Source organism: Equus asinus, chromosome 26, assembly GCF_041296235.1.
Source record: "Equus asinus isolate D_3611 breed Donkey chromosome 26, EquAss-T2T_v2, whole genome shotgun sequence".
In the NCBI taxonomy this organism is placed as follows: Eukaryota; Metazoa; Chordata; class Mammalia; order Perissodactyla; family Equidae; genus Equus; species Equus asinus.
Genome location: NC_091815.1, coordinates 34,238,517 through 34,264,273, shown reverse-complemented (window position 1 = coordinate 34,264,273; position 25,757 = coordinate 34,238,517). Strand labels below are relative to the sequence as shown.

General features: G+C 56.0%; 1 protein-coding gene across 8 annotated transcripts in view; it reads right to left on the bottom strand.

Annotated features, from left to right (window-relative positions):
* Positions 1-25,757, bottom strand: part of MYH14 (myosin heavy chain 14) — a 96,303-nt gene that overhangs the window by 50,974 nt on the left and 19,572 nt on the right. For 4 of the 8 annotated variants that reach the window (XM_044758811.2, XM_070498314.1, XM_070498318.1 and 1 more), the window contains 12 exons: positions 23,603-23,759; positions 20,305-20,332; positions 20,086-20,188; positions 19,393-19,416; positions 17,919-18,011; positions 17,407-17,470; positions 15,165-15,263; positions 14,120-14,260; positions 4,860-4,955; positions 2,304-2,422; positions 755-907; positions 95-268 (listed from right to left, as the gene is read on the bottom strand). In XM_044758811.2, coding sequence (XP_044614746.1) covers positions 95-268; positions 755-907; positions 2,304-2,422; positions 4,860-4,955; positions 14,120-14,260; positions 15,165-15,263; positions 17,407-17,470; positions 17,919-18,011; positions 19,393-19,416; positions 20,086-20,188; positions 20,305-20,332; positions 23,603-23,759 — 1,251 coding nt within the window. The remainder of the gene's footprint in view (positions 1-94; positions 269-754; positions 908-2,303; positions 2,423-4,859; positions 4,956-14,119; positions 14,261-15,164; positions 15,264-17,406; positions 17,471-17,918; positions 18,012-19,392; positions 19,417-20,085; positions 20,189-20,304; positions 20,333-23,602; positions 23,760-25,757) is intronic. The other 4 variants (XM_070498317.1, XM_070498312.1, XM_070498315.1 and 1 more) reach the window with 1 other exon arrangement.

Sequence of the window (25,757 nt, the reverse complement as noted above, 5' to 3'; positions counted from 1 at the left end):
TTAACTGAGGTGTGGCCCGCGGCCAGTGGGGCGAGGAGCTTGATCAGGGTCCCGGGGCCCGTGGCAGGCGGGGCGGGGGGAGCAGCGGGCTCACCGGCCGCTCGATGAGGTCGATGCAGGGCTGCAGGTCGAGGCCGAAGTCGACAAAGGTCCAGGGGATGCCCTCGCGCTGGTACTCCTCCTGCTCCAGGATGAACATGGTGTGGTTGAAGAGCTGCTGCAGCTTCTCGTTGGTGTAGTTGATGCAGAGCTGCTCGAAGGAGTTCAGCTGCGGGGGGAGCGGACACGTGAGAGAGGGGGACAGGGACCAGGGAGAGGGGGACAGAGACCCAGAGAGAGGGGCACAGGGACCCAGAGAGAGGGGCACAGGGACCCAGAGAGAGGGGGACAGGGACCCAGGGAGAGGGGGACAGAGACCCAGAGAGAGGGGGACAGGGACCCAGGGAGAGGGGGACAGAGACCCAGAGAGAGGGGCACAGGGACCCAGAGAGAGGGGCACAGGGACCCAGAGAGAGGGGGACAGGGACCCAGAGAGAGGGGACAGGGACCCAGAGAGAGGGGGACAGAGACCCAGGGAGAGGGGGACAGAGACCCAGAGAGAGGGGGACAGGGACCCAGAGAGAAGGGGACAGGGACCCAGAGAGAGGGGCACAGGGACCCAGAGAGAGGGGCACAGGGACCCAGAGAGAGGGGGACGGGGACCCAGAGAGAGGGGGACAGGGACCCAGGGATGGCGCCCGCCCGCCGCGCGGACCTGGAAGATCTCGAAGCCGGCGATGTCCAGGATGCCCAGGAAGGAGGCGCCCTGGCGGGGGCTGCGGTCCAGAGCGCGGTTGAGGCGCAGGACCAGCCAGCGGAAGAGGCGCTCGTAGGTGGCCTTGGCCAGGGCCTCCAGCGCGAAGTCCGCCTGCGGGCAGGGCGCACAGTGAGGGCCCGGTCTGCACATCAGCGGCCGAAGCCCGTCCCCGGGGTCCGGCAAGGAGACCGCGGGTGTGGACGGGTCCTCCTCATGGTTCATCAAGAATGATGACGTTAACAACAGTCACTGAAGCCCTACTGTGTGCCGGGCACTGTGTGAAGGGCTCACTCGGGGCACATTGGTTCATTAATCCTTCCCCCCCACCCCGAATCGATTTCAACAGCATAACCGTGAAGAGGGTGGATTCTGGAGCCCAACAACCTGGGTTTGAATCCTGGCTCTGCTGGAGGCTGTGTGACCTCAGGCATATAAACAAACCTCTCTGTGCCTCAGTTTCTTCATCTGTAAAACGGATCCTAACAACAGTACCTCAGCTGAGAGTGGAACCCGGGTCAGCAAGACCCCGCCCCCAATCTCTGGTCTTCATCTCCCCCACCCTCTCTTCTTCATCCTGGCACCCTGAGTTTCCAGCCTGGGGCCAGGCAGAGCCCTCTGCCCAAACGCTGGATTCTGAAAACCTCTGGGCTGTGTTCACTTATCAGCCTCCCCCACCACCACCAGCCTGGTCCGAGCCGCCATCATGGCTTGCCTGGACTATGACAGCAGCCTCCTCACGTCCCCCTGCTTCCACCCGTGCCCCCTTGGACTCAATTCTCCATGAAGCAGACAAGGGGATCTTTATAAGAGACAAACTGAATCAAGTCGCTCCCTGGCTTAAACCCTCCCCAGCCTCCTGCTGCACTCTGAATAAAATTCACCTCCTTACTCTGGCCACTAAGACCCTGAGTGATCTGTCCCCTTCCAACCTCTCTGATTGCAGCTTTTACCACCCTCTCCCCAGCTGGCTAGCCTCACTGACCTCCTTAATATTCCCAACTCACCAAGCTTGTTCCAGCCCCAGGGCCTTTGCACATGCTGTTCCCTCTGCCTTGAACTATCTAGGTCTCGACTTAAACGTCACCTCCTTAGAGAGGACTTTTCTGAGCACTCTAACCTCCTCCTTCATAGATGGCATCGCTGTTTATCTATCTTCTTTTATTATCTGCTGCCCTTCACAGCCTGGGCTCGCTGTGAGTGTGGTCTCGGTTTGCATTATGCCTTTTGCTCCTGGCCCCTGGACCAGGGCTGGGGACTGAGAAGACACTCAGCGAAAGTTGCTCGAGTGAATGACAAAAAAACAGCATCGGCTGCTTAAGGACCCAGGGCCCTGGCACCCGGCTCTCTCCGCCCCCAGCCTCGCCCTGGCCACGCCCCCAGCCCTGCCCCTGACAGCCCAGCCACGCCCCTGCCTGCCCTAGCCACGCCCCCGCCTGGTCTGGCCCCGCCCCTGGCCCCATCACGCCTGCCCTGACTCCGCCCCTGGCCACGCCCCAGCCACGCCCACCTGCTCCTTGGTCTGCGCTTTCTGCACGTAGTCGCGGCCGACCTTGATGCGGGGGGTGAGCAGGGCACGGGAGAAATCCGTCACCCCCAGTCCCAGGAGGCGGCAGAGCTTCTGCGCAGCTGCGGGCGACAGGCACCAAAATGCGGTCAGCAGTGGGGAGCGGCGGTGGCTGCGGAGTGGAGAGGAGGGTGCCGCCCCCCAACTGGTGATGGAACAGAAGCCAGCCCAGCCTTTCCCACTAGAGGCGTCACAGGTCCTAAAAGTGTGTATAGGGGCCGGCCGGTGGCACAGTGGTTAAGTTCGTGTGCTCCGTTTTGGCGGCCCGAGGTTTGCCAGTTTGGATCCCGGGTTTGGACCTACATACTGCTCATCAAGCCATGCTGTGGTGGCGTCCCACAAATAAAAAAACAGAGGAAGATGGGCACAGATGCTAGCTCAGGGCCAATCTTCCTCAGCAAAAAAAAAAAAAAAAAAAAGAGGAGGATTGGCAGCAGATGTTAGCTCAGAGCCAATCTTCCTCAAAAAAAAAAACAAAAAAAAAAAACTGTGTACATTCTCTGGCCCAACAATTCTCCTTCTGGGACCCCAAGTTGGCAAAAATAATCCCGAATGTGAGCAAAGACTGGATGATGAGGATGCTCATCACAGCCTTGTTTGTGATGGAAGAAAACAGGAAGCAACCTGAGTGTCCAGCAGCTGGGGAGTGGTTAGAGTCAAGGTTCACCCGTTTGAATGAGTTCCATCGTCACCAAAAATTACTAAAACTCATCACATGATACACTCAGATGCATGCACTTCACGATTGGTACCTTTCACTTCAAATCAAAGACAGAACTATAAACAAACACTGGGCGCCAGTAAATGACACCCAGGCTGAAGTGTGCACGTGAGAACCACACCGACATCTGCGACCTCGAAATGCACCAGAAAATGCGACGGATGGACGATGGATGGAAAGATAAGCGAAAAAGCAAGTGCAGTAAAATGTGTGTTTCAAAATTTCTTAACAAAGTGTTGGTGAAAAAGCTATTGGAGTAAGAGTTCGTTGAGGTGGAAAACCCACAAAAAATATTTACAAATTCATGGCTCTTCCCTATTTTTGTAGGGAAAGAAAATCGCATGGAAAAACACCCGGATGCCAAAATGTTCATATGGACGTTTTTGCAGAAGATGGAGGGGGGGCTGTGGGGGCAGGAGTGTTCCTTTTTTCTGCTCTGAATTAAAATGATAGTTAAGAAACGTTTTCAAGCTTCTATCAGTTCCACGATGGGAAAATAGTTACTACAGATGCTCCGCTCCAGCAGAAAAAAAGCAAAAGAAAAAAACCCTAGAAGGAACACACTAAAATGGCAACAGTGATTATTTCTGAGAGGTGAGGTTATGTATGATTTCAATTTCTACTTTTCATTTTTTTTTTTTGGTGCAATTACAGTTTTGAATTCTTCCATTGCGACCTTGCGTTATACGGAAAGTATTTAAGAACTAAAAGAAGTGACTTGAAAAAACAACACACAAGGTGCAATGGAGTACTATGCAGCCAGTAACAGGGCGACTTATAAAGATCTCGGCCTTTGGCATGTACTTTGCCAGCTCGTGAAGGCTGTGGCCTGCTTCTCCGATGAACGTTTGCAAATTTGGAAAACAAAATACACAGGGTTTCAAAGGAGATGAATTACACTGAATACGGGTCAACCCAGCAGAGTTCTAGTTAATAACCTTGCAAAGTTGCCCCAGATGCATGCATTAAGGGTAAAAAGCAGATTTCAAAACAGTTTATAAGGTCGGACCCCGATTTGGCAAATCAAATGAATAAGTGAGCGTGCACAGCACACCTGCTGGGTGTGAAGACAGCCCCGGATGCCACAGGCAGAGCTGTGACCAGCGCAGGGAGGGGGACGTGCCACCTTCGTATTTTCTGGGTTTGGAAAATGAGCCGGTGGGATTTCACAATCAGGACAGAAAGTTTTGCCCATCTTGAGGGGAACGGGACGTGAAGTGCAGTTCCATTCCCGTGACAATCATTTCCATGCTGACACAGCCTCGCAACAAAGCCCAGAGAGAAATCCCCAACACGGGAGCGGCAACAGCGCGTCAGGGGTGTGACTGCGGGTAATTTCTCTGCCTTTCTGGTTTCCCGTTTTGCCAGATTTTTCCCCATCCAGTTTGTCTTATTTCATAATAATAAAGAAGCAGAGCTATTTTCACGTTGACAAAAAAAAAAGAGATATCGACTATAATTCTGCTTTGAAAAGCAAAAAAAAAAAAGTATATTTATGCAGAGAGCAGAAGCCAGGAGGAGGCATGCCCCAGCCTGACGGGGTCTCTAACGGCTGGGCTGACGGGGGCCCTGCTGTCTCCTCTTTGGTACGCGGGTGGTGTTCAAATTTTCAGCAAAGATCACGCTTTTTACAGGCAGGAAAAGAGCAGAAGGTGTTATTTTGGGCAAGATGCAGCAAAGCGCAGGGAATCAGAGGGCCCGGGTGGGTGGGAGGCGGGCCCGTTGGAGAGGAGGATGCTCCGTTCGCGGGGCCGGGAAGGCGGCTGGGCGGGTGGTACCTGTGTTGTCCGGCATGGACGCTTGATCGTGGTTCCGTTCCCTCTTCAGGACGATGTTGCCGAACTGGAGGACGGCCGACACCATCCGCAGCATGGCTATGGGGCAGCAGAGAGAGAGAGGTCACGGGCGGCTCGGGAGCCCGAGGCCCCCTAGAAATGCAGCTCTAAAACCCCACGTCAAATGACACCCCCACCCCCACCCCTCAGCCTAAAATCCACCTGGGACACTGGGGCAGGACTTAAAGCATACGAGCGGACAAACGAATTCTGTATTTCGTATCCGCGGTTTGCTCTGTCACCATTCAGCGTCTGCTTACGTCGTTCGTTTTAGAAAGCGATGCATAGAAGATTTCACAGGACTTAGGGAAATGAACGAGTCTTTAGTGATATGGAAAGATTTCTAAAATATCCACTCAAAAATGTGAGAGGCAGGACGGCGTATTTGGTATACCCCTATCTATGTAAAAAATGGCAGCGAAGAGAAAGTACAGTCGATTCTCGTTATTCGCGGTAGTTAACACGCTATACAGTCGCCGCGAACGCTGAATTAGCGAATGGGAAGGAACGTTAATAGGAGGAAATACGGCGTCTGGTTGCTGTGAGCCTCTGGTCACGACTTTTTCATCAACTGGTCAACACGTCACCTTGTTTTATGTGTGTATGTGTTTAAAGACAGCAAACTCATCTAACACGTGTTTTCTCCATAAGGCGCATCACAGTCTTCCTGCACTAAGAAATACCAGACGGCATTAGGGGGAGCATTTTAGATAGTGAAATCTCCAACCAAAAACACAAAAAAGCAGAAAACGTGGCACTCAATGGACCACGAAAAGGACACTGATTTACAGTACGAGCTAAAAACAACAAGGCAGAGCCTATTGGACCTCAGCAACCATGCACTGGGCAAATCAAGTTTCTCACCCCTGTAGGAGTGACGGCAAAGAGCACAAAAGCATCCGGCAGATTGGTTTGGGGGCTACGGATAAATTTAGTGGGTCAGCGCGAATTCGCGAATGCAGAAACCGCGAATAAGGAGGGGCTAGATAACAGCTAGAAATCTCGTCGTAAGCGGGCAATACCGCCCTCTAGAGTATGTCTCAGGAATTTGTAGGGTTTGGTTGGCATAAAGATGGGGGCCACGCCTCAATGTGTGGGGTGTTTCTGGATGTTACAGCGACTGGGCAGGTGGGGACCTGGATGCAGACACCCCTTCTGTACCACAAAAATGGCCCATGTCCTTTGTGACTTCTGAACGTCCCACTGGACATTCACGTCTGAGAAATGATGGTCTGTAATTATCTGAGACGAACCCCAGCTGTCGTATGCATACACACAGAAGTGTTTCGTGTTTGGTTTTAATACACAGTGAACTTTCCCGAAGGGCACACTGTGTAATCGGAGGGAAGACTGTGGTTGGTTTTGCTCAGAATTTCATCAAGATTTGGTCGTTGTCTCAGAACCCTCTCATCTCCACCACACAGCCGCACGTAGCATTTGGGTGGACCACACAGCACGCCTACGTCAGGTTGGCGCGTATCTGCCGCTCTCATGCCGATGCTCCGGGTCAGCGCGGGCACCTCGGGGCCTCGTCGGCTGCGCATTCCAGAGCAGATTCTACGATTTACGAGTTGAAATGGACACAGCGTGCTCCGTGCCGGGTCCCGTGACAAACACTTCTAAGCGAATTCCTTTAACCTTCGTAACCACGCAATGAGGCACATCCTGCAAAAGCATTTCACAGAAGGGAAACCGGGTAAAACCCGCATTGGACAGGCGGGGAAACCGAGGCACCTTCCAGTAATGAACTTGCCCAAGATCATCCAGCTCATAAGGGGCACAGCCGAGATTCAAACCCGGGCGGTCCCCGACTCTGGGATCTGTATTCTTAACCGCTTTCTCCTTTCCTTCCTCTTTTAGCACAAAATTCAAATGCAAATAGGTATGCATGGTTTGCACACAGAAAAGTGCACAGGGGCCGGCCCAGTGGCCCAGCGGTTAAGTGTGCACATCCTGCTTCAGCAGCCCAGGCTTCTCTGGTTCGGATCCCGGCTGCAGACATGGCACTGCTTGTCAAGCCATGCTGTAGTGGGCGTCCCACATAGAAAGTAGAGGAAGATGGGCACGGATGTTAGCTCAGGGCCAATCTTCCTCAGCAAAAAGAGGAGGATTGGCAGCAGATGTTAGCTCAGGGCTAGTCTTCCTCAGGAAAAAAAAAAAGAAAGAAAGAAGAGGAAAGCACACAAATCATAGACATCCAGCTCAAGGAGTTTTCCCATAGTGAACACACCATGGAGCCGGCCCCTCAGAAGCTCCCCTTCCTGGCCACTCACTGAGCACAAACCAATTTCGCCAACACAGCCTCCAGTGGAAGAATCTAGATGCCAAAGTGCACATTCTGCAGGAGACTATTTGTATCAACTCAAGAACAGGCAGAACAAGTCCAAGTTGTCAGACGCCAGAATCCTGGGTACACGCGGGGGGCGGGTGTCTCGTGATGGGAACCGGCCCGCGGGGTTTGTAGGCGCCGGGCATACAGGGCGTCCGTTGCGGAAACCCCCCCGAGCAGGGCGCTCCGGCTGTGTGCGCGCTTTTCGCTTTTTGGCGTCTATGCCAACTTTGACACCAAGTTTACTTAGAAAAAAGCGGGTGGTGCAAGGTGGAGGCGGGGACCACGCTCCTGGGACACTCCTGCCAAAAATGCATAATCAAATCGGAGGGCCAGGAACCCACCCACGTCGAAACAAAACAGCTGATCTGTAATCTTCAAAAACGTCTAGGTCACGGCGGATAAAGACAGACCGAGGAACAGCTGCGGACAGAGAGGAGAGCACGAGGACTCCACGCAGTGTGTGATCCTGGCCTGGGGACATGCGCGTGTGTGCGCGAAACTGTAAAAAAGTGTTGTTGTTGTTTTTTTGCTCTAAAGGATATTATTGGGGAAAGTGGCATACAGTCTGTGAAAAACATTTTTTTGTGGGATCAAGGACATTATTGGGATGATATGGTCTGTGGATTCGATAACAGTACAAATTGTGCCACTGCTAATTTCCTGGTGATCACACCGTACTGCGGTTGTATCAGAGAATGTTCTCAGGAAACAGGCATTGACACGGGCCGGCCCGGTGGCACAGCAGTTAAGTGCGCATGTTCTGCTTTGGCAGCCTGGGGTTCGCGGGTTCGGATGCCGGGTGTGGACATGGCACCGCTTGGCAAGCCATGCTGTCATAGGCGTCCCACGTATAAAGTAGAGGAAGATGGACACGGATGTTAGCTCAGGCCCAGTCTTCCTCAGCAAAGAAAAAAAAAAAGACTTGGTTTCTGGAAGTAGATAGTGAGATTGCAGTGATGGTTGTACAACCTTGTGAATATACTACAAACTACTGAATTGTACACTTTACAATGGTGAATTTTATGATACATGTATTCTGTCTCAAAAACAAAAAAAGGTTTCGGTTGTGGAAATTAATAAAAGAAACTTTAACTAAACATCGTCAATTACACCAAACAGGAAGTGACAGAAGCTGCATCTCCGATAGGAAGTAAAACTACTTTACTACTAAAGGAAGATTTCTCTCCCCAACCAGCAACAGCCCAGCCAATGAGAAACACTGCAGCTCAGCCAATGAGAAATGCCACAGCTCAGCCAATGAAAAATGCCGCAGCTCAGCCAATGAGAAACGCCATAGCTCAGCCAATGAGAAATGCCGCAGCTCAGCCAATGAGAAACGCCACAGCTCAGCCAATGAGAAATGCCATAGCTCAGCCAATGAGAAATGCCGCAGCTCAGCCAATGAGAAATGCCATAGCTCAGCCAATGAGAAATGCCGCAGCTCAGCCAATGAGAAGCCCCGTTGACTCCCTGAAATGTTACTTTCCCCCAACGGAGTTTCCTTTAGAACAGCTCCTTTCCTCCCCCTTTTCTCTATAAAAACAGCTCCTTTCCTTTGTTCTCTGGATTTGCCTGTGGTTTACCACAGCACGGACACCCAGGATTGCAATTCTTTGGGCTGTTCCTGAATAAACTTACTTTGAGATAAAATAGGCGAATTTGCCTTTTAAGTTGATATGGTCCAGTTTGCTGGGCACGCCGGGGTGTGTAAGAAACATTGATTTTTCCTCTCCCCCTCCACTGAGATCGTAGGTCCTTGTGGAAAACATCTCTGTTCCTTATTCCTCTCCTAACCAAGTACCGCGCATAGAGTAAATCCTCTATAAACGTTTTCACGAATGAGACTTAGCTTGCCAGTTTCGAGGGAAGAATTCCTTCCACAACCCCCACTACTTCTGGGATTCAATGGAACCCCTATCAGGATCTCCGGCACCCTGCCTCCGGCCCTCCCACCCCCTCCAGCCCCGGGGTCCCCTCACTTAGTCCAACCAGCCGCAGCAGCCTCCTTCCAGTCCCTCCATAGGTGACACTCTTTCTTGCCAGGCCTTTGCCCCGGCAGTTCCCTCCGCCCGAATGCCGTTTGTGCGCCAGCTACACCTGGTTCATTCCTGCCCCACCGTCGGGGCTCAGGCAAGCACCGCCTCCTCCAGGGCTGACCCTCCCCGGCCGGCGGGGGATCCCACGACACACAGTCACCGCTCCATGCACCTTCCATCCGTCAACTTTCCCAGCTTCAGCTTCAATCTCTTTGCGTGATTTGATGCTCCCTGGGTCTCAGCGCCCCCGAGGGCACGGGCTTGTTCTATCGTGGTCACTGTTAGTCGAGCCCAGTGCTCGCAGGGGTCGAATGAATAGATATATTACTGAATAAATGGCACAGAGTTAACTAACGGGGAATTCATCATGGAATGGCAAGAGTCTGCTGTGTGACCTTGGGCAAGCCAGGTGGCCTGCTGGGCCTCAGTTTCCCCTGCTGGGCCGTGGGATGGCTGGGCTCACTGGCTTCTGTTTCTGCCCCTCTGGAGTCAGGGGCGAGAGGACAGGGACAGCTGAGAGCCCCGAAAACGCTGGCAGGTTCCGGAGGCGCAGCCGGGGCGCCTCCCCGAAGATAAATAAGTAAGGACGTCTCCTTAGAGACCCACAATGGCACCTCCCCGCTGCCAAACGGAGCGATCATTCATTCCCTAACGTCAGCTCAGACCCGGCCCAGGCTCGAGCTCCCCCGGTGGCCTTTAAAGTGGCCTTTTACACTTGGCTGAGGGACCCGCGTGGGTGCCCAGCACCCGGGTGACTCTGACGCCCGAGGACTCGGCAGTGAGCTCTCGCCGGTGACTCCGGACCGGCCGATCGCGGGTAGCCGATCGTGGCCCTGGCCTGCAGGGGGGAGGCCTGGGGCTGGCGAGGCCGCACGTGGGAGGGAGCGCGCGTCCCTGCGCCCGCGCCACCCCCGGGGGCGGCATTTATGACACCGGCGCGGGAGGGGGACGGAGGCCCTGCCTCGAGTGACCCACAGCGCTCTGTGCCCAGGGCTTCCCGGGGGGCGGGATGCACGGAGGTGCCCACCTGCCTCCCCGGGAACGGATGGATCACGGGCTGGCTCTGGAGTCCAACCCGGGTTCCACCACCTCCTGGTCCATTGGGGGGAATCCCGGGGCAGACACCCCACCTCCCTGGGCCTCTGTCTCCTCCTTCGTCAAAAGGAGAGGCTGTGACAAGGTGACCGGCTGGCTCCCCTCCTTGTAAGTGAAACACGAGGTAAAACTATAAGGAGACGCCATGCACGTCCCACCGCAGCAAAAGCAAAAAACCGGAGGACGCGGGCTCGGCGGGCACGTGGGGAGACGCTCCGGGGACGCGGCGCGCGGGCGGGAAACCAGCGCCACCTGCCGGACGGCCACGTGGCTTCTCCAGGATTTAAAAAAAACGCTCAGAAAGTGGGTGGGGGGTGGTCAGAGCTGGAAGCCAAGAAGCCACGAGGAGAAATTGCTGGATCTGGCGGCAGGCGCCTGGGGGTTCCTTACCCTCTGCTCTCTATTTGCATAGGTGTTTGAACTTTTCCATCAGAGAGAGAAAAATCAAAATTATTGAGCAGGAAAAAGGAATGAAGCGCACACACGAACCTTGAAAGCATCATGCTGAGTGGAAGCAGCCAGACACCAAGGGCGACCTGTCACATGAGGCCACCCATATGAAAGGTCTGGGACAGGCAAATCCAGACACAGGGAGCAGATAAGAGGTGGTCAGGGGCTGGCGGGCAAAGGGGAGCAAGCAACCTTCTGGAGTGACCGCCAACGTCCTAAAAGGGACTGTGGAGATGGATGCGCGAGTCTGTGAATGTGCTAAAGCCACCGACTGGGACACGTTGAATAGGTGAATAGTGTGGTATGTGAATTCTATCTCAATAGAGCTGTTAAATTTTTGTTAAAGCCGGATAAAAACGAACACTGCCCCTCGGCTTAGACCCAGCATTTCGTTTCTAAGAATTGACCCTGCAGTCTGTTCCCACAGGAGCACAAAACTGACTCACAAGGATATCCATGGCACCATTAGGGGGAGGGGGGGTTTGCAATAGCAATGGGACGCAGTCACCCTAAAGGTCTGTCTGCAAGGGACAGGGATTGGTTACAAGGATCATAGTTCAGGGGCCGGCCTGGTGGCCTACTGGTTAAGTTCGTGCACTCTGTTTCAGAGGCCTGGGGTTTGTAGGTTCGGATCCTGGGTGTGGACCTAGCACCGCTCATCAAGCCATGCTGTGGTGACATCCCACATAAAATAAAGGAAGTTTGGTATAGGTGTTAACTCAGCAACAATCTTCCTCAAGCAAAAAGAGGACGATTGGCAGCAGATGTTAGCTCAGGGCCAATCCTCCTCACCAAAAATAAAACATAGTTCATCTAAACAATGAAACCTACGCAGACACAAAAAAGACCAAAGTTCACCTATACAGAATGATTACCAAAATAAACCGTCCTCTGGGACAAGTCGGGGACAGCGCACCCTAGCATGGCGGTGATGAGTTGGGAATGTGAGCCCTGTGCCCTCCCGGGCCAGAATGTGGGGCCTGACATGCGAGGGGTCGTCATCCGTCAGCTGCTGCGTCTGGGGTGCTCCTGGGAGGAAGGTCGGAGAGGTGGGGCCCTGGAGCAACCGTTAAATCCGCAGAGAAACAGCTTAACATTTTTATCCCCAGGACGGCTGACTGTCAGCCCGGGGCCCGGAGAATGCCTCTTTTTGTAAAAAAAATAAATAATGTGGGTCATTTCTGACATGTCTCAAATATTTCTGGAAGGCGACGCCAGAAGCTTAACAGGGGAAATGAGGGCTCTGGGAGGGGGCTGGGAGGTTTGCATCCGCTCGCGACCTTCGGCCACATTCCGATGCTGTCACTCCTCGCGGACGTTGTTTCAACATTTTCCTCTCGGAATGGCAGACATCGGAACGGCGGCCTGGGCCGGGAGGGTCACTTGAGGTGACCCGTGTCAGGAGGCCAGGCGGGACCGGAGGGGCCAGCATCTCCGCACGCCTGCCAGCTGCCCAGGGCGCAGAGCGGAGGCTCGAGTTACACAACCGAGGTTGGCCGACCCAGCGAGGGGAGGCTGGGGACCCCGTGTCAACGCACCGAGCGGGCCGGCGAGGTGGCAGCCAAGAGGGCAGCAGGTCGCAGCCGTCCCGACTCAGCCCCGGAGCCATCGAGAGCTCCCGGGCGCCCTCAGCACCAGGGACCCGGGGAGCCCGGCCCGCCCAGCCTGCAAACCAGGTCTTTTCTCTGCAAAACGGGTAAAAAGAATCATATTCATGCAAAACGTGAAATGTCAGGAAGCCACCAAAAAGGTGAGGGTCCACTGACGTGTCCTTGTCATGGGCCGAATCGTGCCCCCCCCCACCCGCCCAAAATGATCCCTTGAAGTCCTAACCCCCAGGACCCCTCAGAATGCGACCTCATTTGGGTGTCGGGTCATTGCAGATGTAATTATTTAAGTTCGGATGGGGTCATACTGGTGTAGGGTGGCTCTGAGGCAATATGACGGGAGTCCTTATAAAAAGGGGGAATTTGGGGCCAGACCGGTGGCCGAGTGGTTAAGTTTGTGCACTCTGCTTTGGCAGCCTGGGGTTTGCAGGTTCAGATCCTGAGCGTGGACCTAGCACTGCTCATCAAGCCACGCTGTGGCAGCATCCCACATAAAATAGAGGAACATCGGCACAGACGTTAGCTCAGGGACAATCTTCCTCAGCAAAAAAAATAAAAATAAAAAGGGAGGGGGGAGGAATTTGCACAGAGATGCACCCACGGGGAGCACGCCATGTGAAGATGAAAACAGAGATGGGGCGATGCTCCTACAAGCCAAGGAACGCCAAAGATCACCAGGAAACCACCTGCAGCTATGGCGGGGGGGGGGGGGGGAACAGACTCTCCCAGGAGGAACCAACCCCGCCGACACCTCGAGCCCCAACTTGTGGCCTCCAGAACGGGGAGCCCATCCGAGTCTGCCGTTGAAGGCAGTGGGTCTGGGGTGCTCAGTTACGGCAGCCCCAGCACAGAAATACACTCACGCAACTGAGCCATTGTCAGAACACGCTGTTTGATGGAAAAGGTGGGGCGCAAAGCCGAGAACACGCGGAGGATTGCACCCCACGGCCGTCTAGCCCCAACCAAGCAGGGCAGACCCGGGGTCAAGGGCAGGGTCTTCCCCGCACCCTCACCTCAGCCTCCTCCCGGCCTCCAGTCCATCCTCCGCGTGGCCCAGAGATGCCCCTCCTCTGCTCCCAGCTCTCCCAGGGCTCCCCAGTGCCCCCAGGACAAAGTCTCAGCCCCTGAGACTGGCGTTTGAGGCCCCGCCTGCCTCTGCAGTTCCATCTCTATCTCCTCACTCCCCTGGGTCACTCACACTAGACCGAACGCCGTCAAGAAGTTTCAATTCCTCCAACATGCCACACATTTCCTGCCTCAGGGCCTTTGCACAGGCTGTTCCCCCTGCCTAGAACACTCTTCCCAATAGCACCAGTGCTCACTCCCTCAGCTCCTCCATCAAACATCACCATCTCAGGGGACCCTTCCTGATCCCCTTTTTAAAGCTGCTCCCCCCTCCCTCCTCCATTTCCTCTTTTGTTTTTTTTTTTCCTCCCCGGCACTCATTGCCTCCTCATAGACCACAGAATTCCTGATTTATCCGGATCGTGGTTCTTGTTTAGCCAGTCTCCCCAAGGCAGGGATGTCTGTCAGGCTCATCCCCTGCCATGGCTCCATCGCCCGCACACAGTAAGTGCTCAATAAATGCGTGAGCAGATAAACCGAGGAACAAAGGACCGGTTCCCCCACCCGCCCAGGCGGTGCCCACCGCTGCCCCTCCCGGGGGGGTCGGGGGTCACTCACAGGTGATTTCCTCGTGGGTGAATCCCAGGACCCGCAGGGACTCCAGTGTCTCCTGGAAGAGCTCCCGCTCCTGGCCGGGGGAGGAGGACGGCCCATTGGTCAGGAAGCGGTAGTGGGAACACGGCTCCAGGAGGAGGTCGGCTGCAGGGGCAAGGGGCGGAGGCCGAGGTCAAGGGCGAGCTATCGTGGGGCCAGACTCAGGTCACGGCCTCGTCGACGGCCACCCCAGGACAAGTCACTTCGCCACTGGGGCCCTCGGTCTCTTCTTCTGTCAAATCGTGAGGATCGTCTCCTCATGGGTTTGGTGGGAAGGGCCGGGTGGGCAGGGACTCGGTGCTCAGCACGCTCGAAGCCTCTCGTCTCCCCTCCTTCCATCGAGATTCTCGAGTCACGGAGAGGCCCGGGGCGGGCAGAAGCAGCAGGGTCATGGGGGCCCGAGTGAGCAGAAGCCAGGGGACAGCAGGGGCCAGCGGCAGAGGGCACGTGGGCTCGGAAGCCACCAGCAGCGAGAGTCTGGGGGAGGCGGGCCGGGAGGCAGAAGGAGAGGGAACGAGAGGCAGCCGCAGGGCCGTCCGTGGACAGAGGGCAGGGGGCGCGTGGAGCGGGTGACAGGAGGGACCTCAGGCAGGAACCGGGGGCCACAGGAGATGGAGGGAAGCAGGGCTGCGAGGCGCCAGGTGCCGAGAAGCCACAGGGACCAGGACCACCGGGACCCCCGAGGCCGCGGGAGCCGAGGCAAAGCTGGAGTGGAGGCCGAGCACCCCCGGGGCAAGTGGGAGCCCCGGAGTTGGAAGAGAAGCGAGCGCGGAGCTGCCTGGCCGCGCAGCCGGTGTGAGCGGGATGCAGGAAACCGGGATTCTCTGTTTGGCAAGAGTCACGAGGTGGTGGGAATCAGGAACAGTGGGATCCAGGAGGCGACAGACTCTACCACCCAGCAGAAGCCTCACATGAAGCAGGTGCTGGGTAAAGATTAGTGCCTCCCACGGCCTCCTTTGCAGGGGCCCAGAGAAGCCCACCCACTCCCCTCAAGCGGCACAGCACTGACCCTTGAGCTGTTCCCCGGCGCCTCCCAGCAGCTGGTAGAAGATGTGGAAGCTGCACTCGTCCTTGGCCTGGCGGATGGCCCGCGACTTCTCCAGCAGGTCTGGGTGGAGGCGAGTCAAGGTGCTACAGGGCAGGGAGGGGACCCCACCCGGCCCCCTGGACCCCTGCCGGCCCCCTGCTGCCCCATGAGGCAGTGGCGTTGTTCACGGCCTTGACACTAACTGGACAAGTGGCCCTGGGCATGTCACTTAAGCACTTGTGCCTCAGTTTCCTCATCTGTTCAATGGGCTGATAATAACACCCATCAGTGAGTTGCTGGCGGAGGAGAGGAGTTACTACGTGTCAAACACCCGGAGTGGCACCTGGGGCATCGTTAACCACAGGTAAGGGCATCTCCTCCATTGTCACCCTCAGCCCCTCCCTTTGAGGAAAGTCGGTGGTGAGTTTACACACTGAAAAGCAGCAAGGCACCTTAGAGTCAAATAAAACGCATGACAACTCGTCTACCCCTCCACGCCCCACCCTCATGGACCACCAGGCACGTATTTTGGCTTTGTTTTTTTTTTTTTTTTTTTTTTTTTGGTGAGGAAGATTGGCCCTGAGCTAACATTGGTTGCCAATCTTCCTCTTTTTTACCCCCAAAGCCCCAGCACATGGCTGTATATCCTAGTTGTAGGTCATTCTATTCCTCTATTTCCTCCATGCGGGATGCCACTACAGCATGGCTTGATGAGCAGTGTCACGTTGGCACCCAGGATACAAACCCTGGGCTGCTGAAGTGGAGCGTGCAAACTTAACCAGTCGGCTGTGGAGCCGGCCCCCAAGTACGTATTTTGCATGACAGTCGTCACGCAGATCAGCCAAGATCGGCCACAAACCGAGGTCCGAGGACGGGAAGTCCTGGGTCACCAACCTGCTCGAGTGACATGGGGAGGACCCAGGGAGAGGGTCCCACAGGCAGGGTGGGTTGGGGGAAGCACACGACCTGTGCCACCCAAGGTGGCGACAGCCCCGAGCCTCGGTTTCCCCTCCTGTTCAAGGGGATAGGAACAGCACGTGCCTGGCTGGGTCACAGAGGGGAGGAGGGGAGACAAGGCAGGGAGGCATCTCCGGACGCAGCTGATTGGCCCGGGGGTGGCACCTGCCCCATGAGCATCAGCCCACAGGCTGGTCACAGGCCCTGAGGCAGAGACAGCTGGGCCAGCGAGCTGGCCCGGGTCGGGGGGCAGCCTCGGCTGCCGTGCCGACGGGAGAAAGTCGGCACGGCCAGCAGGCTGAGAAGACGATGCAAAGATAAAAAGAGGCTGCAGGGGCCCGGCCCGGGGGCACAGCAGTTAAGTTCGCACATTCCACTTCGGTGGCCCGGGGTTCACCCGTTCGGATCCTGGGTATGGACATGGCACCGCTTGGCAAGCCATGCTGTGGTAGGCGTCCCACATGTAAAGTAGAGGAAGATGGGCATGGATGTTAGCTCAGGACCAGTCTTCCTCAACAAAAAGAGGAGGCTTGACAGCAGATGTTAGCTCAGGGCTAATCTTCTTCAGGAAAAAAAAAGAAAAGAAAAGAGGCTGCAGGAAGCTCGGGTTTGGAGGAGGCAGGATGGATGGGGCGGGAAGAGCCGTGAGGTCTCAAAACCGTGGAAGCAGGAGCTCGATGTGGGGGAGCAACGGGCGGCAGGAACTGTGGGCAGCAGGAGCGGGTGGCTCCAGGAGACTAGAGGTCGTGCGCCCGAGGAAGCAGTGGGACCCCAGTTCCTCGTCCCCTAAGGCCTCGGACCCAAACCCTCCCCACACGCCGCTTCCAACCTCCCCTAGATCGCGGAGGGCAGCGAGTTTATCAGACGCCCCCAGAAGTGGGACGTGGCTCGCTCTCCATGGCACTAACATCACACGAATGATTGTTAATCCGCGACATTCACAGTGAGAGGACATCGCTCATCTACGTCGGTCATTCGTTTCTAATAACAGCAGCTCGACCTCCAGTGCTTACGACACGGCGGGCGCCGAGCTGAGCACTGGACTCCCATTGTCCTCCAACCGTCCTAGGTCCAACCACCGGGCCAAGGTTCCACAATCCTTCCCCGTCTGCAGAGAGGGAAGCTGAGGCAGTGTCTGAGCAGCAGGGAGCCAGGCCGCCCTGCGTGTGTGGACTCCTGTTTCCCGTAAGCAGTGAGGTGCCAATGGCCACCTGCTTCCCCGTCACCCCTCGCTGCCCCTCAGGACCCTCCAAGGCATAAAGGATACAGGTCTCGATGTTGGCGCCCACGATGTACCCAGCGACGTCGAAGTTGATGCGGATGAACTTGCCCTGGAGGGAGGGGGGGTTTCAGCTGAGGGGGAAGAGCACCCCCATCCCTCCCAGAACCAGGCCTGCCCTCCACTCTCCTCGTCCGCCTGAACCCCCCCAGGCAAAAGGTCCCAGAGGGCTCCCTGGGGAACCCAAGGGCCAGGCTCCTAGGACTCCTTTCCTCAGGACGCCGGTCCCAGCCCCTCCTCCCTCAGACCCGGGAGTCCAGGCCCCCAGCCCCTCCTCCCTCAGACCCAGGAGTCCAGCCCCAGCCCCTCCTCCCTCAGACCCAGGAGTCCAGCGCCCAGCCCCTCCTCCCTCAGACCCGGGAGTCCTGGCTCCCAGCCCCTCCTCCCTCAGACCCGGGAGTCCAGGCCCCCAGCCCCTCCTCCCTCAGCAGGTCCACACATCTTGCCCCCACCCCTCTGCCCCCCCCCCGCCCCCCCCGCCCCGTGTCGCTGTCACTCACGAATCGGGAGGAGTTGTCGTTCTTCACCGTCTTGGCGTTGCCGAAGGCCTCCAGGACGGGGTTGGCCTGGAGAAGCTGCCGCTCCAGCTCACCCTGGGGGTGGGAGACGGCACATCAGTGAGACGGGGCGTGGCTGGCCTGGCTCAGGGGCCTGTGTTGCAGCTGACTGAGTGTCTGTGTGTGAGGAGTCTTTGTGTGTCTGCGTGTGTGCCCTCTTCCCCACATTCACATCCGGGTCTTGCCCTTCAGTCTATTGTGAAGGGAACAAGGAAACATCTCTAAGATACATTGTTGAGTGCAAACAAAACAAAACGAAAAAGACGAGTTGCAGAACAATACCCACAAAGGGATCCCATTAATAAAAAATAAATCAAGAAAAAAACACCACAAAACGAGACTCCCATTTCTACAGGTATATGTACATGTTCGTAAACATTTGGAGAAAGTCTGCAAGGATACACACCAAACTGTCAACAGTGTAAGCCATTCCAAGGAAGGGGGACTGAAAGGAGGAAAGAAGAATTTCACTTTTTCTGATTTTTTTGTTGATGTTACAGTGACTACACACTTATGTATTACTTGTGGAATTTTAATTAAGGAAAAAAATCTATATTTTCTATGTAAAGTGCTTCAAACTGCCTGGCACACAGTAGGTGCTTAAGAAATGCTGGTTTCCTTCCTCAACCAGGCTGATCCGCGAGTAGGGATCTTACTCCAAACCTCCCTACAGCCACACTGGCGGCCGAACCAGGCACATGGTAGGTGCTCAATAAATGTCAGCCCATGTGTCTTCTGTCACGCTACATCTTGCATATGTTACAACGAAACAATCTCAGCTAAGCAAATGGCTTTGTCAAGTGAACAAATATATGCAAAGAAGGGCGTGTGGCTTGGCACATAGGAGACCTCGATACGTTTGTTTATGTTCCTAGCTAAGCTGTCCACTCATTGAAAAACTGTGAAGTGAGTGGCTACTATGTGCCAGAGATTGTCCTCGGTGTTAGAAAGCAGCAGCCAATAGGACAGATGGGATCGGAGACTAGCCTGAGCTGGGTGTACCCAGTAGGCCTGCAACAAATGGCTGTGTGGGTCTCCGGGTTGCGTGAATTCCTGGTGTCTGTGCGCCCCATCTACGCACACTGAGCAGATCAGCAATAAACAGTCTCTGGGTTGTTTCTTATTGGTATCTGGGCCCACAGAGTCTGCACGCACACAGTAGGGCTGACAGAAACAGCAGTGTGCAGCTGCACACGCACAGTAGGACTGCACCAAATGGCAGCATGGGCCCTGGTTGCACGCATTAGGACTGCCATACACAGCAGTGGGGGCCCTGTGTGCACACAGTAGGGTGGCATTAAATGACAGGGCGGGGCCCAGCAGGCACATAGTAGGTGCCTCAGGCCCTGTCTGCCAGGAAGACCGTGGGGTGGGGTGACCCAGGCGGCATGCTTTGAGGTGATTCCCAGCTACTCACATAAGACACGGAGCTGACGGAGGCCTGAGGAAGTCACGGGACACGAGACATGGACCAGGACACAGCACATGGAACGTGGACAGACACACAGGTGAACCGGCGGGCTCAGTGGGGGCGGGGCACGGGGAGATGCGAGGGGCCGGGGCAACTGGGCGGGTGGAGCGGGGTGGCCTGGTGGGACCACATGGCGCAGGTTTGAACCCACTCGAGCCCTTTCTGGGGGTGTGACCTCTGACTACCCACTCCCCCCGCCACACATTCAGTTTCTCATCTTTAAGGCAGGAAACAACACCAACCTCGCTAGAGTGTCAGGTGCATGTGAGCCGAGGGCCTGGCCCTATATAAACGCTCACTTAGAAAGCAAACCTGCGCACCGCAGGTACCCAAACCAGGCCCGGCACATAGTGGGTGCTCAGGAATGGAAGCACCCACTATGTGCCAGGCAGGGTTCCCAGGGCCAACAAGACCAAGAACTGGCCCTCGCGTTTCTGCGTCCGCCCTGCCTCTGCTCCCAGCGCTATGTCAGGCGTGTAGCAGGTGTCCAGGCGGCACGGGCAGCCAGGAGAAGGCCCCCAACTGCGGCCCTCCATGGGGGGTTGGGGGCTAGGGGATTCTGGGGGGAAGCAGAGCCAGAGCTGGAGGGGACACTGCTGATGGCAGCGTCCACAGCACGTCCCGGGGCAGGTCACTTACCGGAACGCCTGGCTCCTTCCTGCCCTTGGGGGACGAGGCCACGTGGGCCAGGTACTGGATGACCTTCTTGGTGTTTTCCGTCTTCCCGGCCCCAGACTCCCCACTGTGGGGGGACAACGGGAAGCAAAAGGGGTGCCAGGTAAGCCCCACCCATTCCAAGCAGAGCCACGCCCAGCCGGGACCTCCGCCTCCTCCAGGAAGTCCCTCTGGATTACTCACGTGCAGAGAATGGACTGATCCTCTCGATCTGTAGGGAACAGAGGGGGACGTGTCACCTGGGAGGGTCTCTCCAGCAGGACCCTGACCCCTTACGCTGGCTGCCCACTTTTCAAAGTCATTCCCAAGAGGTAAAGAAAAGCTTGCTTTTTTTTTTTTAAAGGTATGCTTTTATTTATTTTTGGTGAGGAAGATTGGCCCTGAGCTAACATCTGTTGCCAATCTTCCTCTTTTTTCTTTTTTTCTCCCCAAAGCCCCAGCACACAGCTGTATATCCTGGTTGTAAGTCCTTCTAGTTCTATGTGGGACGCTGCCTCAGCATGGCTTGATGAGCAGTGCCATGTCCACACCCAGGGTCCGAACCGGTGAATCCCAGGCTGCTGAAGCAGAGCACGTGAACTCAACCACTCGGCCACGGGGCCAGCCCCCAAGCTTGAGTTTTGATGTGTGACCCTCCCGGATTCTAATACTCCACTCGGACTCAGCCTCATGCCTGCTGTGTGGCCCTGGGAAAGCAGCTGTCCCTCTCTGAGCTTCCGTTTCCTCACCTGTCAAATGGAGACAATAAACTCCAACTAAACAGAATGGAGTTCATTCAACCAACTTCCACGTGAGCCCCCGCTGGGTGCCCCCTGGGGCTGGGTGCCCTCAAAGACACAAGAGCGAGATCCTGGCCCCAGGGGCTCAGTCTCAGACATAAAACAGGCCACAAGGCGGTAGTGAGGTGACTGTTGGCCCGTTGGTGGGTCATGTGCCCAACTCGAGGGCAGAGAGCACAGCTCGGTCCCCGCCACCTCCCCCTGCGCTCGCCCTGGGCCGGACACAACCCTTCAACAAATGCACACTGACCGACTATTAAGTGCCAGGCGCCAAGGGCCGTGGGCGCTGCAAGGTCCCCGCCCTCATGGAGCGTCTGAGGGACAAAAAGCTTATAAACCACGGGGCCGGTCCGGTGGTGTGGCAGTTAAGTTCGGCACTCCGCTTTCGCGGCCCGGGTTCACGGGTTTGGATCCTGGGGGCGGGCCTGTACAGTGCTCATCAAGCCAATACAAAATAGAAGAATGTGGGCACGCATGTTAGCTCAGGGCCAGTCTTCCTCAGCAAAAAAAAAAAAAGACACACACTAAACGGAAGATGATCTGACAGTTGGCAACACCTAGAGACATTGTTGATAGTCACCATTGGGGCGGGGGTCCTACCAGCGTCCAGTGGTAGAGCCCAGGGATGCCGCTCAACCTCCCACAATGCACAGGATGGCCCCCACGACAAAGATTCATCCAGCCCCAAATGTCCACAGAGCCAGGATTGAGAAACCCTGGTGTCAAGTAACAAGAAGGGACTGAGGGGAGGAGTGGAAGGCCAGGAGGGCTTCTCAGAAGAGGCGGCGTTTCAGTTCAGCCCTAACGCACGAGTTCCAGGCAGAGGCACAGCCAGTGCAAAGGCCCTGCGGTGGGACGGAGTTGGAGATGTTGGAGAAAGGAGGCCAGGGAGGCCGGGGGAGGGAGCTGGAGAGGGAAGATGGGTTTGGAGACCATAATTAAAGGGATGGATGGTGGTAAAGCAGGGCAGGGGCCCCTGGGTGGTTTTAAGTCGGAGAGAGAGGGTACATTCAACAGGATGTCAGAGTTAGCAGCCTGGTTTGGCAGCCAGATGGATGTAGGTTCAAGGTCTTGCTGTGTGACCTCAGGCCAGTCTCTGAGGTGCTCTGTGCCTCAGTTTCCCCATCTGAAAAATGAGGCTCGAAACAGCCTCTACCTCGCAGGGCTGTAGTCAGAACTCAGACAGAATGTTCAAAAGGTTTTCATATCCTAGCGAGTGTATAATTCGGTTTTGTGGGCTGCTTTGTATCCAGGACTGAGCCCTGGGGTCCAGGATCTCGCTTGTGTCTTTGAATCTCACACACACAGCACGAGGTAGCACATAGTAGGACCTCAAACTGAAGTTTGTTGAATGAATGACACCGTGCTCAGCTGAGGTTTATCGTCTCCATTTGACAGGTGAGGAAACGGAAGCTCAGAGAGGGACAGCTGCTTTCCCAGGGCCACACAGCATGCAAGAGGCTGAGTCGGCACGGGCTGTTAGAACCCAGGAGGCCCACATCAAAACTTGCTCATCCGGCCCAGGAGGAGGACGGGATCACAGTGTGACCTACGGGGAAGCAGTGCTCGGGGTTCCTGGGTTCCAACCCCACCTCCGCTACCCACCCACCCGTGGGCAGCAACTGGACTGCTCTGTGCCTCAGTTTCCCCATTTGGAAACCAGGAATAATGGGCACACCCACTTCACGGGGTTGCTGCAGGGTTAAATGTGTTAATCCGTGAAAAGTGCCTGGCGCTCCCCTGACGTTATTGTACGGTAACTCCTGAGACGTAACAACGAGTCTATAACCACAGCTGACGGGTCGGCCCAGGGCCCAGCAGTTACGTTCTCACCCTCCACTTTGGCTGCCCAGGGTTCGCCAGTTCGGATCCTGGGCACAGACCTAGCACTGCTCATGAAGCCGTGCTGAGGAGGCATCTCACATAGAAGAACTAGACGGACTCACAACTGGGATACACAACTATGCCCTGGGGCTTTGGGGAGGAAAAAAAGGAAGATTGGCAACAGATGTTAGCTCTGGGCCAATCTTCCTCACCAAAAAAAAAAAGAAAGAAAGAAAAAGAAATATAGCATCCGTTAAATGACCTAAGTATAATACGTACAACATAAATACACTGCGGCACACTATTATACATCATAGGATAGAAAGATAAAAACTTTAAAATATTTAATATGTATTTTAATATATACAAAATATTTATTAAACTAGATGACATGGAATAAATATATACTGAGTGCATTACGTGTGTCACCTGTGAATTATGTCATTTTGCTAGGACCGATCGACCTTGTCATGGGGCGAAGGGCTGCCCTCTTGATGGACATCCTTGTGCAGTGTACAACCTGCCCAGCCGTACCCAGCAACCCCATGTTGCACATCTTTTAAGGGGCTACCATTCCCCCCCGACAATGGAGATCATGTCAACAGCATTACTATCTGTAGAGAAATTTCTGCAGAATCCTGGCACCAACTGGCTCCCAATGATACTTGAGAGAAGGGTGGACATTGAGATAGAAAGAAACGGGCCCGTCTGACAGGCCTGAGTCCCGCCCACCCCGCCCTCCATTCGTGTCCCCTCCTGTCCCCCCAGAGAAGCCTCACAGAGTCCAAACTCCTTGACATGGTATCAATCCTGGCCCCCAGTCCGGCCCCCATGGAAGGACGCCCCCCCCCCCCCAGCAGCCCCAGCCCCACACTCACCCTGGAGCATGCTTCTGTAGGCCCCCTCGGTCACCGCGTACACGTGCGGTGGCACTTCGTGCCGCTTCTTGCCCCGGTACATCTCCACGATGGCCTCCGTGTAGATGGGGAGCTGCTTGTATGGATTGATGACCACACAGAAAAGGCCGGAGTACGTCTGCAGCGGGCAAGAAGGGAGAGCGCCTGAGCTGCCCGCCTGTGGCCCAGAGGGCAGCACGGGACTGCCATGTCCGGCTGGGCAGGTTGCACACTGCCCAAGGACGTCTATCAAAGGGGTTGCCATTCACACCGTGACAATGTAGATTTGATCGTTTATTACAGATATTTTAAGGCTGACAGTGGGGACAAAAAATCTTTCCAAATTGCACGAAGGTGCTGCAAGGAGAGGGTTCACCCTGACCACGTGCAAGCTTATGCGTTCCAGCAAAATAATGGACAAAGACTGGAAACGGCCTGGAGGCGTGTTCCTGCGATGGGTGCCCACTCGGGTCTCAGGGCACAGACGCGGGACCCCGTCCTAAACGTCATCAGGTGAAAAGAGAGCAGGAGAGGGCTGTCGTGGTGGAAGGGTTGGAAATAGACATTTTTGTGTATTTGTTTGAACACGCACAGAAAATCCCCAGAAAGGTGCTCGCAGTATCAGCAGTGACAGGAACATGTCTGTGTTTCTACCGATGACAGACTCGCGGGTCCTGCCTCCCCTGCCGTCACTGAGGGGACCCTTGGATGGCGGGAGAGGCCACGTTTCAGGTTCCAGGTGCGTGGACATCAAGACGTTACTTTTTTTTTTTTTTTTGCATCCAAGTTCACAAACTCCCCGAATTGGTCCACACCCCACCCCCACTCCACGGGGCCAGGTTTCGGGCCCCTGTAACTAAACTGTGACCTGTGCCAGCTCACGGGGCACAGCAGGTGGACGAGACGCGCTCAGGACACGGAAAGGCGGTGAGACAGCTAGAGAGCTGGCGGGTCAACTAGTTAAACCAACCCAGAGAGCTAACTCTCTAAGCCAGCCGGAATCAGCCAGCTCAACTAGCCAGAGAGTCAGCTGCTTAGGGGCTTAGGAAGTTAACTAGTAAACCAGTTAGCTCTCAGCCAGCTAGTCGGCTATTTAGCTGGTTAGCTGGTTAGCTGGTTACTTGTTGTCTAGGAGCTGGAGCGCTGAGCTCCCAGACAGCACAGCCGGGCGTGGCCACCGCCGCAGCCGCTGGCTCCCAGGGGCCAACCTTTTAAGGCGGCCAGGCGGGTGGGTGGGTGGGTGGGTGGCCCGGAGCAGAACAACCGGTTTGCGGGGTACCCGCCCTCCCCTCCTGGGACAGCCGCTCCCGGGAGCTCCAGGCTCTGTGAGGGCGGGCGGGGCGGCCAGGCCACATTCCCCGGGCAGGTACCTCATGGCTGCTGGCGCCCGGGCCCCGCTGCTGGCGGAGGAACCCCCTCCCCACGCCAGCCCCCTCCTCCTGCCACACCTGTCACCAGGGCGACACCCGGGACGGCAACCTGAGCCGGCTGCCAAGGCCCGGGGACAAAGGGCAGAGGCTCGTGCACCCAGAGACGGTCAGGGACACCCCGAGTCTCCGGGACACGGCTGGGGGAACCCAAGGGAGGGACTGGGGGGGCCGCCCCAGCCCTCGGGTCCCACCGGGTCCACCTCCCGCCTCCACCTCTCCTCAGCCCGGCGACTGTCCCCACAGTCTCGGTTTCCTCCTTGGGAAACCGGAACGACACTCCCCACCTCGTTACCCAGGCCGCGGGGATTAAGGGAGATAATGAATAAAACCCAGCCAGCCCAAGGCGGGGCCCGTAAATGCATCCCAAGGTCCCGAGACTCTCGTAACCCGCCCCCACCCGGGCCCTAAGAGCTCCCCAGACTTCGAAGCCACGTCATCCTGGGTTTCGAGCTTGCAAGGGACTCGCCCTCTCCCAGCCTCAGTTTCCAGCTCTGGAAAATGGGGCTTTGAACGCCCACCATCCAGGAGCAGAGGGGATCCTGAGTGCCCCCATGGGTCCCTTCCTGCCCCAAGCATCTCAGCGAGGGGACCGAGACCCTGCACGACCCAAGGCCGAAGAGCCTATAAGAGGCAGAAACTGGGTTTCCGAAGCCCCAGACGACCACTTTCCACCAGCAACACGGCCTTCCTCATCACCAGTTGGCCGG